The sequence below is a fragment of the Bos mutus genome, chromosome 10 (assembly GCF_027580195.1).
Source record: "Bos mutus isolate GX-2022 chromosome 10, NWIPB_WYAK_1.1, whole genome shotgun sequence".
NCBI classification, from domain to species: domain Eukaryota; kingdom Metazoa; phylum Chordata; class Mammalia; order Artiodactyla; family Bovidae; genus Bos; species Bos mutus.
In genome coordinates, this window is record NC_091626.1 from 82,804,067 (window position 1) to 82,816,414 (window position 12,348).

General features: G+C 44.2%; 1 protein-coding gene across 1 annotated transcript; it reads right to left on the reverse strand.

Moving 5' to 3' along the window:
- Window positions 1-198: 198 nt before the first annotated feature.
- On the reverse strand, window positions 199-8,510 carry LOC106701696 (beta-2-microglobulin). The gene is made up of 4 exons (XM_070378335.1): window positions 8,359-8,510; window positions 2,375-2,650; window positions 1,822-1,849; window positions 199-856 (listed from the first exon to the last, which is right to left on the reverse strand). The coding sequence occupies exons 1-3, from the start codon at window positions 8,423-8,425 to the stop codon at window positions 1,836-1,838; spliced, it is 357 nt and encodes a 118-aa protein (XP_070234436.1). The 5' UTR covers window positions 8,426-8,510; the 3' UTR covers window positions 199-856; window positions 1,822-1,835.
- Window positions 8,511-12,348: the final 3,838 nt, after the last annotated feature.

The window sequence follows — 12,348 nt, forward strand, 5'->3', positions numbered from 1 at the left end:
AGGTTATTGTGTTTTATTTTTCTAACCACTTTACCAACCATTACTATTTTATATTTAGATTACAAAATTGATACATTTCTATTACTCTCCCTTTTCTCTCACTAGGCCTTCCCTCTGCCTCAAATGTATCATTTAGATGCTTAGTGAGGATCTGACAGGTGCAGCAATCTTAGTTATCTAATAATGTTTATCATGCAGTCGTTTTTTTTAAAAGATTTTTATTGAATAGAGAATTTTAGGTAGGAAGTTGTTTCATCACATTCATGATGACTTTCTATGCTATGTTCTGGATCCCACTGACATTGAGAAGTCAGCTGTTCTTCCTTTGAGAAGCTGCACACAATGTTTTACCATTGTTTTAGTGAAACAACATATATAGTGAAACCAGGCACAACCAAGTTTCTAACAGATATAGGAGATAACATATAAATTTTATATGGCAAGATGCTTCATCTACAATCTCCATAATTCTAAAAATTAACAAATTTCCATAACTCTAAAAATTATCTTTCCAAAATTTTCCCAAAATTGTAACCAAAGTTACAAAATTGGAGGCTTACTTTAACGTGCATAAGTATCTTATTACCCAGTTTTGTATGCAGAAGACACCCAGATGTTGATGTTAAATCTGAAACTGTCTTCCCCACCTCTAAGATGCCAGCACCTCCACTGCAGACACCTGCCTAGGAAGGTCAAACATGGACATGTAGCACCCAAGGTAAAATTATAAAGAAGGTATTTGTGGTAACATGAATATGACTTCTGATTATGTGCATAAAGCATAAAAGCATATCAGTATTAAAGAGCAGGGAAACAGAATTTTCCAGATATTATACCAAATGAAGAATGTTCAAATCTGAAAAAAAAAGAGAAAAGGAATAATAATAAATACATTTATTTTAGATCACAGCACCACCAAACTTATCTAACTTTCACTGTATAAATCTCTGTTGATAAAACTGCAGGTGATTTTGCAAACCATTTAGTTTATCCCATTGGTTCTCCTACAACCTTAGACAAGAGAGTGCTGGTATTAGAGTTCAGATCCTCGCTCTAACATTTAGTAACTGTGTGACGCTAGGCAGGTCAGCCAAACTCTCTGATGCTTTTGCAAATTAACCTCCCTGTCCTACAGTGCAATAGGAAATTTGAATAGGTTTTCCATGCCAAGATACACTGAGTAATAAAATTTCCCAGAAAAGCTGGATTATCTGCCTCTGGCCTCCACCTGAAGTGGCAGAGAAGTCCAATCCCTCCCTGTTTCATGCTGCTAGAGTTAGGTGCTAGAGCTGCAACACATCTGTTACAGTGTCTTTACACTGAGTTACAACAATCTTGTTTCCACCTCTCTCCTCTATTGGACTGGGAGCTTCAAGACCCAACTACAGTGCCCAGACACTTAGGAATGGTGTCTCTGCAGAACCATGTCACTCTTCTCTTCAGGCTATCTAGCAAAGAGCTGCCACGCAAAGGGAGGGACAGTTCACCTTTGAAGGCCCAGAGATGCCCAACATGGAAATGGCAGGAGAGCAAACACTTGCAGGTGCTGTGGGTAACAGCTGCCTCTGCCTGTAACCCCACACCTGCAGCTCCTCTGTCCTCCCTTTAGAGCGTTAGTGATGCTGGGAAAGCCACACCCAGGACTACAGCCTTCCTCATCTCCCCTGCTCCCAGGGGCAGGGAATGCGACCCCATGGGATTCTTCTCTGCCTACTGAATTGTTACCCTGATTAATGTCTTCCAGACTGTGAGGCTTATCATATTAGAGCTGTCTGTAATGGTCCCCAGGATACTGATATTACAATAAGGTTAGAAACCCACCTCGATGGTGCTGCTTACAGGTCTCGATCTATGGAAAAGAAAACGGAGAAAGGAAACAGTTAAGTTTGACTTCTGAAATACTGAGTACTACAAAAGTCTAAAATTGTTATAAACAAAGATGGCAGAAGAGCCTGTGAAGAAAAACCTAGACCTTTCCTACCAGCCTGAGATCCCAAGCCATCCAGAGAACTGGAGGATGCCAGGGTTGGAGGGCCCTACCATAGCAGGGCTTGCACACAAGGCCCGTGCCTTCCGAAGACCCTCCTTGGTCCTGGGTGTGCCCGAGGCTGTCAGGAGAGCCAAGGAGGCCACAGGGAAGAAGCCTTGGGAGTGCCTGTGCACGTGCTACTGCTCCCCGCTCTCACTGCAGGGAAGCCACTGTTCTCAGCGACCACACTGTGCCCAGCTCTCTCAGAGGATGCCACTATGCAGAGCTTTAATAACATTCCCTGATAATCCCAGTATGCAGATGTTTTTATATCAAAGCAGCTATATGCCGCAGCTGTGCTCAGATACAACTGTCAGTGGTTAACCAAAGAACTTGAAAACTTACCCCACTTAACTATCCGGGGTTGTTCCAAAGTAACGTGTTTCACTCGGCAGCTGTACTGATCCTTGCTGTTGGGAGTGAACTCAGCGTGGGACAGCAGGTAGAAAGACCAGTCCTTGCTGAAAGACAGGTCTGACTGCTCCGATTTAATCTTCTCCCCATTCCTCAGCAAATCGATTTCAATCTGGGGTGGATGGAACCCATACACATAGCAGTTCAGGTAATTTGGCTTTCCATCTTCTGGTGGGTGTCTTGAGTACACTTGAATCTTTGGAGGACCTGAGGAGCGGCAGGGAAAGACAGATGAGATTGCAGAGTATTCCACTTGGGGCTACCTCGGTCTAAAGCTAGATCAGGCACCAAATGTTTATATTGGATCCCCCATTTCTCCCAATTCCACCTTCCCTCGGGCCAAATGACCTTCCGTTTTTGCAAAAGGCCACCTCCAGTTTGTGGGATACACCACGACTTAGTATCTTTCCAACATAATTCCCCTGCACATGTCTTCCAGGCTTTTTCTAGCAGATTTCTAGTAACATCTTTTTCTGTCAATGGACATTGTGCTGTATCTTTTAAGAATTGTGTGTGGAGGCTCTCAAGAAGGCTTCATGGCTCCTCAGCACACAGAATCTATATCACTCAAGAGTCTACATGATTTGGCCCCAGTCTACTGATCGAGCTTCATACGTCACACACCCTCCAGAGTGGCCACATCAAAACACTCCCTGATTATACCCTGTTTCAGCCCCGTCAACTATTTGCCTCACATTGACTTCTTTCTTCCTGGTCTCTTGTCTAGATGCACACCCACCAGACTTCTCAATAGGTGCCTAGCACAGAGCCCTGCACAGCGCAGCTGCTTGGTAAATGGCAGGTGTAACTACTGTTACCTGCTTGCTCAGGTTCCTAACAGAGTCAACCCAAAGTATATTTCTACAGAACACAACCTGTTCATCATGTCTAGAGTGTATATGACAAATCTCTATCTGAATGTGCACCTGATTTCAGGAGCCAGACAACAAAGAAACAAAAGTGAAGCACCTACAGGGGCTGGAAAACACCTCAGATGAGTGGGTTGGGCTGGGTAAGAACAACAGGGAAGAGTGAGGACTGTGGCAAACGGAAAACATCATACTCTCCATTAGGACCAAGTGGAGTCATGCACGTGACAGTGGAATCTGCATTTTTAATGAGCATGGTCAAGTGACTTCCATACTCTGCCAGGTTGACGATATTATATGTTGCTACAGAACAGGGGGTTTGCTAGTGGAATGCATGTCTAGACACTTCATGGGAATGTAGAAAGAAAATATTATAAACTCCATTTCTCTATTAGCCAGGCCACTGTGATCAGATGTATCTCTCTAGAAACATCCTATTATCAAAGAAAATGTCCCCAGTTGTACCAAGAGGTAGGTTGGAAATACAATGAAGCCCTGATATTTTTCCACAGTTGAAAGTGAAGATAAATCAGAAACCTCTGTGCATTTGAATTTCTAATAACTTGTTATTGTACTGTACATACTACTACAGTAGTGAAAGCACATTTTCACCCCCCTGGCATTTCCCCTTTGAGGGAGATGGGCAGGTTTGTGTGCATGTGTGGGGGGGCGGGGGTGGGGTAGGGGGTGGGGTGTTTGTTTCACTGGGTTTTTTCCTAAGAATATCACAAATGGAACCTGGAATGTCAGGTCCATAAATCAAGGCAAATTGGAAGTGGTCAAACAGGAGATGGCAAGAGTGAACATCAACAGGCTAGGAATCAGCAAACTAAGATGGACCGGAATGGGTGAATTTAGCTCAGATGACCATTATATCTACTACTTTGCACAGGAATCCCTTAGAAGAAAGGAAGTAGCCATCATGGTCAACAAAAGAGTCTGAAATGCAGTACTTGGATGCAATCTCAAAAATGACAGAATGATCTCTGTTTGTTTCCAAGGCAAACCATTCAATATCACAGTAATCCAAGTCTATGCCCCAACCAGTAATGCTGAAGAAGCTGAAGTTGAACAGCTCTATGAAGACCTACAAAACCTTCTGGAACTAACACTCAAAAAACATATCCTTTTCATTACAGAGGACTGGAATGCAAAAGTAGGAAGTCAAAAAACACCTGGAGTAACAGGCAAATTTGGCCTTGGAGTACAGAATGAAGCAGGGCAAAGTATAATAGAGTTCTGCCAAGAGAATGCACTGGTCATAGCAAGCACCCTCTTCCAACAACACAAGAGAAGACTCTACACATGGACATCACCAGATGGTCAACACTGAAATCAGATTGATTATTTTCTTTGCAGCCAAAGATGGAGAAGCTCTATACAGTCAGGAAAAACAAGACTGGGAGCTGACTGTGGCTCAGATCATGAACTCCTTACTGCCAAATTCAGACTGAAATTGAAGAAAGTGGAGAAAACCACTACACCATTCAGGTATGACCTAAATCAAATTCCTTATGACTATACAGTGGAAGTAAGAAACAGATTTAAGGGCCTAGATCTGATAGAGTGCCTGATGAACTATGGATGGAGGTTCATGACATTGTACAGGAGACAGGGATCAAGACCATCCCCAAGAAAAAGAAATGCAAAAAGGCAAAATGGCTGTCTGAGGGCGCCCTACAAATAGCTGTGAAAAGAAGGGAAGAGAAAAGCAAAGGAGAAAAGGAAAGATATAAGTAGCTGAATGCAGAGTTCCAAAGAATAGTAAGGAGAGATAAGAAGGCCTTCCTTAGCATTCAATGCAAAGAAATAGAGGAAAACAATAGAATGGGAAAAACTGGAGATCTCTTCAAGAAAATTAGGGATACCAAGGGAACATTTCATGCAAAGATGGGCTCAATAAAAAACAGAAATGGTATGGACCTAACAGAAGCAGAAGATATTAAGAAGAGGTGGCAAGAATACACAGAACTGACAAAAAAAATCTTCATGACCCAGATAATCACAGTGGTATGATCACTCACCTAGAGCCAGACATCCTGGAATGTGAAGTCAAGTGGGCCTTAGGAAGCATCTCAAACAAAGCTAGTGGAGGTGATAGAATTCCAGTTGAGGTATTTCAAATCCTGAAAGATGATGCTGTGAAAGTGCTGCACTCAATATGTCAGCGAATTTGGAAAACTCAGTAGTGGCCACAGGACTGGAAAAGGTCAGTTTTCATTCCAATTCCAAAGAAAGGAAATGCCAAAGAATGCTCAAAGTACCGCACAATTGCACTCGTCTCACACGCTAGTAAAGTAATGCTCAAAATTCTCCAAGCCAGGCTTCAGCAATATGTGAACCGTGAACTTCCTGATGTTCAAGCTGGTTTTAGAAAAGGCAGAGGAACCAGAGATCAAATTGCAAACATCTGCTGGATCATGGAAAAAGCAAGAGAGTTCCAGAAAAACATCTATTTCTGCTTTATTGACTATGCCAAAGCCTTTGACTGTGTGGATCACAATAAACTGTGGAAAATTCTGAAAGAGATGGGAATACCAGACCACCTGACCTGCCTCTTGAGAAATCTGTATGCAGGTCAGGAAGCAACAGTTAGAACTCTATATGAAAAACAGACTGGATCCAAATAGGAAAAGGCTGTATATTGACACCCTGCTTATTTAACTCATATGCAGAGTACATCATGAGAAACGCTGGACTGGAAAAAGCACAAGCTGGAGTCAAGATTGCCAGGAGAAATATCAATAACCTCAGATATGCAGATGACATCACCTTTATGGCAGAAAGTGAAGAAGAACTAAAGAGCCTCTTGATGAAGGTGAAAGAGGAGAGTGAAAAAGTTGGCTTAAAGCTCAGCATTTAGAAAATTAAGATCATGGCATCAGTCCCATCACTTCATGGCAAATAGAAGGGAAAACAGTAGAAACAGTGGCTGACTTCTACAGATGGTGATTGCACCCATGAAATTAAAAGACGCTTACTCCTTGGAAGGAAAGTTATGACCAACCTAGACAGCTTATTAAAAAGCAGAGACATTACTTTGTCAACACAGGTCCGTCTAGTCAAGGCTATGGTTTTTCCATGATCGTGTATGGATGTGAGAGTTGGACTGTAAAGAGAGCTGAGCACAGAAGAATTGATTCTTTTGAATGGTGGTGTTGGAGAAGACTCTTGAGAGTCCCTTGGGTTGCAAGGAGATCCAACCAGTTCTGCCTAAAGGAGATCAGTCCTGGGTGTTCACTGGAAGGACTGATTTTGAAGCTGAAACTCCAATACTTTGGTCACCTTATACAAAGAGCTGACTCATTTGAAAAGACCCTGATGCTGGGAAAGATTGAGAGCAGGAGGAGAAGGGGATGACAGAGGATGAGATGGTTGGATGGCATCACAGACTCAATGGACATCGGTTTGGGTGGACTCCAGCAGTTGGTGATGGACAGGGAGGCCTGGCGTGCTTTGGTTCATGGGATCGCAAAGAGTTGTACACGACTGAGCAACTGAACTGAACTGAACTGAAGAGGAGGAGGTGTATCAGACAGGCCTACTTTGAATCTGGCCTAACTTACTGGGGGGAGTTATTTTAGCTTCTGTAGTTTAATTGAAAACTTAATTTATACCCAGACTGAAATAAAACCTACACAGGGAAAGAGCAGAAAATAGACCTCTTCCTCCCAAAGTGAATCACACTTAAATGTTTTTTGTATGTCTTCTAGAAATCCCCCGTGTATTTTCCAGGCATGTATTATCTTGGAAATTTTCTAATGAACATACTTTTTAGTGTCTGCTTGTTATTTTTTGAAAGAATTCTATAGCCACAACAAAATATCAATAATAGTGATAATACAGATATCATGTGTTTTTTTGGCAAATAAATTTTAAATTCCATTTTCACATGAAAGAGAAATCCGAGCTTCAGTGTACTTAGAAGGTATCTAAACACAGTGTCCCTGACAACCTGGGTAAGTGTGTTGATTATTCAGCCCTAGTTTTACAACCTTTCTGACTGATAAACCTTCACTTACTCAAAACTGAAAGTAGAGACACACTTCGTATTGGAAAGAACCAGGCAAGGAGCCAAAGGAGGAAGCCCTTTGTGAACAAAGGTCACAGCCCATACCCGCCCAGCTTGCTCCCTAGAATCTCACCCCAGAAGATTGTGAAAAACGCACCAGTGACTGCCCAAGGGGCGCACCACCCGGCCAAGGCTCTGGTCAGGTTCTACTGTCTGCGACTGATCCCCTGCGGGGTTAACTTACTTCAACTTTTTAGCCTCCCTTTCCGCATTTGTGACATTCTGATGATAGGCACCGTATTTACATCGCAGACCCCTTTCACAATTAAATGACGCAGCACAGAGTGCGGGACAGACAGCTGTCAACGGGGACCTCTATGATTATTATTAAAAGCGAAGTGTAAGGAGAACAAGAGAATTAACGACGAGAATCAAGGCATTCCACGAAAGTCGCCAGAAAATTCCTCATTCTGGTTTGGTCCCTTATTTGGGGAAAAGTACAGAGGGGCAGGTGAACCTGCCCGGCTCCTGCTGGAAGCTCCAGGCCCTCAGGATGCCAGCTGGCCGACATACGCTGGCGGCGACTCCCCCAAAGCCCACGCGTTGTCTCCACCCGTTCGCAGCCCGCAACCCTGCCCTCTGGGACCCGCCAGCCCGCCCCCCACTCCAGAGATGCGCGGGGGGCAGCCAGAGCCCCGCGAACCAGCGGAAGAGAATCCCTCCCCCACCTCGCCCGCCCTGAACCACATCCGCACCCAGGAACTCCGTCCCGACCCACGCGGTACCGTCCGGGCGAGCCAGGGGCTCCCTCCCCACATCCCGGGGAAGCTGGCGACCTGGGGTCGCACCTCCCCACTCCCTGCGCACCCCGCCGCTTCCACCGCCCGAGACGAAGCCGGGTGCTCCTCCACCGAGCTGGGAAGGAAAACTTGGGAGCGGGACGGGGTGGACAGGGTTAGTGCCCAGGGTGCCGAGTGGGTGTGATCGGGACAGGACGGGCTGGCGGAAGAGGGGAGAGAGGAGAGGACACTCACGCTGGATGGCGTCCAGTCCAGACAGCGACAGCAGCCCGAGAAGGACCAAGGCCACGAAGCGAGCCATCCTTGCAGCAGCTGCGCGGTGGCGGAGTGAGCGGCTGGGTTCGGCGCTCGCCTTTATAGTCCGCACTCAGGCAGCCAATCGGAAGCCTGCCCGCCGGGCCGTCACAAGTCTCCGAGCGAACTAGGCCGGGGCAGGTTAGAAACAGGCTTCCCCGTTTTCAGTTTCATTTTCTAGTAAGTCTCATGATGCTTAGGAAGGCAGGGTTGGGCTCGGTGCATTCGCTGCCTGTACTTCAGCGCCCTCTTATCTGGGGTGCGCGCCCAAGCTTGCGGCGCACACCGCTCACCCTAGAACTTCAGTGTGGACGAACCCTCGCTTTTCGGAACAGCACCGGAAAGGCTAAGGGACTTGCTTACCATGCATGCCACAGCCAGTTAGGAGCCTAGCACCTGGTTTTCAGTTGGGAAAACTGAAGCCTAGAACTGTTAAGGGTAAGGACAGAGACTGAACGGTACTGGGCAGAATCAGAACTCGGTTCGCAATTCCAGCCCAGAAATACGTTGCAAGTCTTCTGGATTCTCTGGGCAAGAAACGTTTCCAGGAACCTCGAGGCCTCATGGAGCCAGCTCAGAGAACCATCTAGTATGAAGGAGGACTTTCTTGCTTCCTGAATATGTTCCAAAAAGGAAAGGCATTTCGGAACGTCTGTGCCAAGAAACTCTGGTCCGTATCTTGCCGTTGTAATTTAAGTAATTGATGGTTTGTGGAGAAATTACCACTGAGGGTAAAAACTCGTATAAAAGCAGTAACTGCTTAGAGCATCAGTATCTATCTACCGCCTCGAGGGACGTTACTCCCCTGTAATTAGCACACTAGAATGGTGGTTGGCACGGACTAGGTACTTGATGAACTGAATGAATGAGTGTACAGATGAGTGGCTGGTGAAACTCACGAAGGAAGGGACGGCTGAACATATGAGGGAATACGTGAATAAACCCTAGGATGTAGGAATTACCCCGTTACATTTTTAGGGATAGGAAAACAAAGGCTGAGGTTACAGACTGGCCTGATGCTAATGTCATTTGCTCTTGAGACACTTGGAAGATAGAGGACTGGACAATTTTAGTATGAATTTGGGTTGCATCTTCTGTGGGCTCACACAAAGAAGTTAGACCTATAGATTCTAAGAGGGTGTCAGTGTTACAAAGACTCGTTAAGAAAACCCACTCTCCGTAGATAACATAAAAAGGAGCTGACGTTACCTGGTGGCTGAGTCCAAGGATCATTTCTGGAGTGGAATACCGGGAAGAGGAAGTGAACCTGGGGGCGGAGAGTGACAGAGGTCTTGGAAATCACCCTGGTGTGCAGCTGAAGGGAGTTGGGTGGTGCTTCCCCAGAGAGCCCAAGAAATGTCATCTGGATTCCTTTCCCCTAGTTTCAGACCTTTCAGTAATCCCTGTTGTGGAGCTTGTGTCTACACTGAAGAAAGCAGGTTACTCTCCACAGACCTAATGAAGGGAATGTGCACAGAGAGAGCCCCAGGAGCACATACTGGGTGTTCTGTGATCCTAAGAGTCTACTACGATTATTGATGCTCTTTACCTACTTTTTCTACCAGCTCTCTCTATAGCTCTCTTGAAATAAAAGAATAATTGTCAGATAGAATGTCATGAGGAATGACACTCCTTCCCCTCCCTTTTGTTTGTTTGTTGTTAACTCATTTAAGGCTCTTAAGGCCTGTAAAGTTATGACCAATCTAGACAGAATATTAGAAAGCAGACATTACTTTGCCAACAAAGGTCCGTCTAGCCAAAGCTATGGTCTTTCCAATAGTCATGTATGGATGTGAAAGTTGGACTATAAAGAAAGCTGAGCGCCAAAGAATTGATGCTTTTGAACTGTGGTGTTGGAGAAGACTCTTGAGAGTCCCTTGGACAGCAAAGAGATCCAACCAGTCCATCCTAAAGGAAATCAGTCCTGAATATTCATTGGAAGAACTGATGCTGAAGCTGAAACTCCAATACCTTGGCCACCAGATGCAAAGAACTGACTCATTTGAAAAGACCCTGATGCTGGGAAAGATTGAAGGTGGGAGGAGAAGGTGACGACAGAGGATGAGATGGTTGGATGGTATCACCGACTCAATGGGCATGAGTTTGAGTAAACTCTGGGAGTTGGACAGGGAGTCCTGGTGTGCTGCAGTCCATGGGGGGCAAAGAGTCGGACAGGACTGAGCAACTGAACTGCACTGAAGGCCTGTAATGTTAGTGTTGAATTATTTTCTACTGCCCTGGGGGTACAGGAAGAAGGAGAGCTAGTGGAAACTTCTATAGCCTTTGTTACCACATCACAGACAAATACTGTAATACTTAAAATTCTTACAAGATAGATTTTCTTAGGGAATAGATCAGATTCTATTTTAAAAACACTTTTTTAAAAAGCAGTGAAGACAGAGAAAAGTGCTTTTTTCAATTTTTTATATTCTCTTATGAGAGCAAACTTCTGGAAATCTACAAAGATGGCCTTTCGATAGTGAAAGATTGTTGTTGAATCACAGGAAGACACTGGGATTCTTGGCCCCCGGAGGAGAAGAATTCAATCCAGGGCCAGAGACAAGGCTTGATCGCTCACAGCTTTTGTGTAATAAAGTTTTATTAAAGTATAAAGGAGATAGAGAAAGCTTCTGACATAGGCATCAGAAGGGGGCAGAAAGAGTACCCCCTTGCTAGTTTAGCAATGAAGTTATGTACTCTCCAATGAATCCAAAGAATGTCTGGAGGTTGTAAAGACCTCACCAGACCTACTCCCATAATTTACATTTTAAGATAACAGAATTAGGCAGAAGGTTTAATCCAGAGACTGTCCTCAGGCAGGATACATTATTGTTATATAATCCTAAGGAATGTAGAGAAGGGGAAGTTTGTCTTTTCTTCCTCCTTGAGAATTCCAGACCCCTTAGACTTCTTATCAACCTGCCTAGGAAATGACTCTCTCAATAGTGCTATCTCCCATGAGTAGGATGAATGATGGAAATGGTTTTTTTGGCCCTAATGACTTTCCTAAAAAAATTTTTACTGTGTTTATTCACAGTAAATATTGTCCAGAATGTGGAAGAAATGGAACTTCATACTCTTCTGTTGATAATGTAAAATGGTACATCTATTTTGGAGAATAGATTAAGTTTTGTAAACTTAATCATACACTGGCCATATGACCCAACCACTCCACTCTAGGTGTTTACCCAAGAGAAAATGAAAGTGTATGTCGATACAAGGACTTGTACAAAACTGCTAAAAGCAGCTATATTGGTAACAATCAGAAATTGGAAAAAAGCCAAACTTCCATCAACAGGCAAATGGGTAAACAAATTATGGCAGCTATCCATATGGTGAAACACTATCAGCAATAAATAAGGCATGAGTTACTGGTACACACAATACCATGGATGAAATAATTAGGCTGAAAGAAAAAAGTGAGATAATAAATGAGGCTTCCCAGGTTTCATTAGTGGTAGAGAACACGCCTGCCAGTGCAGGAGACATAAGAGACGCGGGTTTGATCACTGGGTCAGGAAGGTCCCCTGGAGAAGGGAATGGCAACCCACTCCAGTATTCTTGCCTGGAGAATCCCATGGACAGAGGAGCCTGGCGAGCTATGATCCATAGGGTCGAAATAATTAGGCTGAAAGATAAACAGTCAGATAGTAAAAGAGTAAATGTGCATGATTCATTGTATTTAGAATTCTAGGAAAGGCAGACTAGTCTATGTAACGAAGCAGATGGTTGGTATCCAGGGGTCGGAGGGTGCATCAAGGAGCTTAAGGACACTTAGGGCAGGTGATGGATATGTCATTATCTTGAGTATGATGATGGTTTCTCAAGTGTATACATACTGTAGAACTTATTAAATCATATACTCTAAGTGCAATTTATCATATATCAATTATACCTCAATAACCTTTTAAAAATAATCTGGACTTGCCT

Excerpts from the sequence above, each read along its gene's own strand:
- LOC106701696 (XM_070378335.1), bottom strand. The coding sequence starts at position 8,425 with ATGGCTCGCTTCGTGGCCTTGGTCCTTCTCGGGCTGCTGTCGCTGTCT. Across the intron at positions 2,651-8,358 it reads TGGACTGGACGCCATCCAGC|GTCCTCCAAAGATTCAAGTG; the intron begins GTGAGTGTCCTC and ends GCCGCTCCTCAG.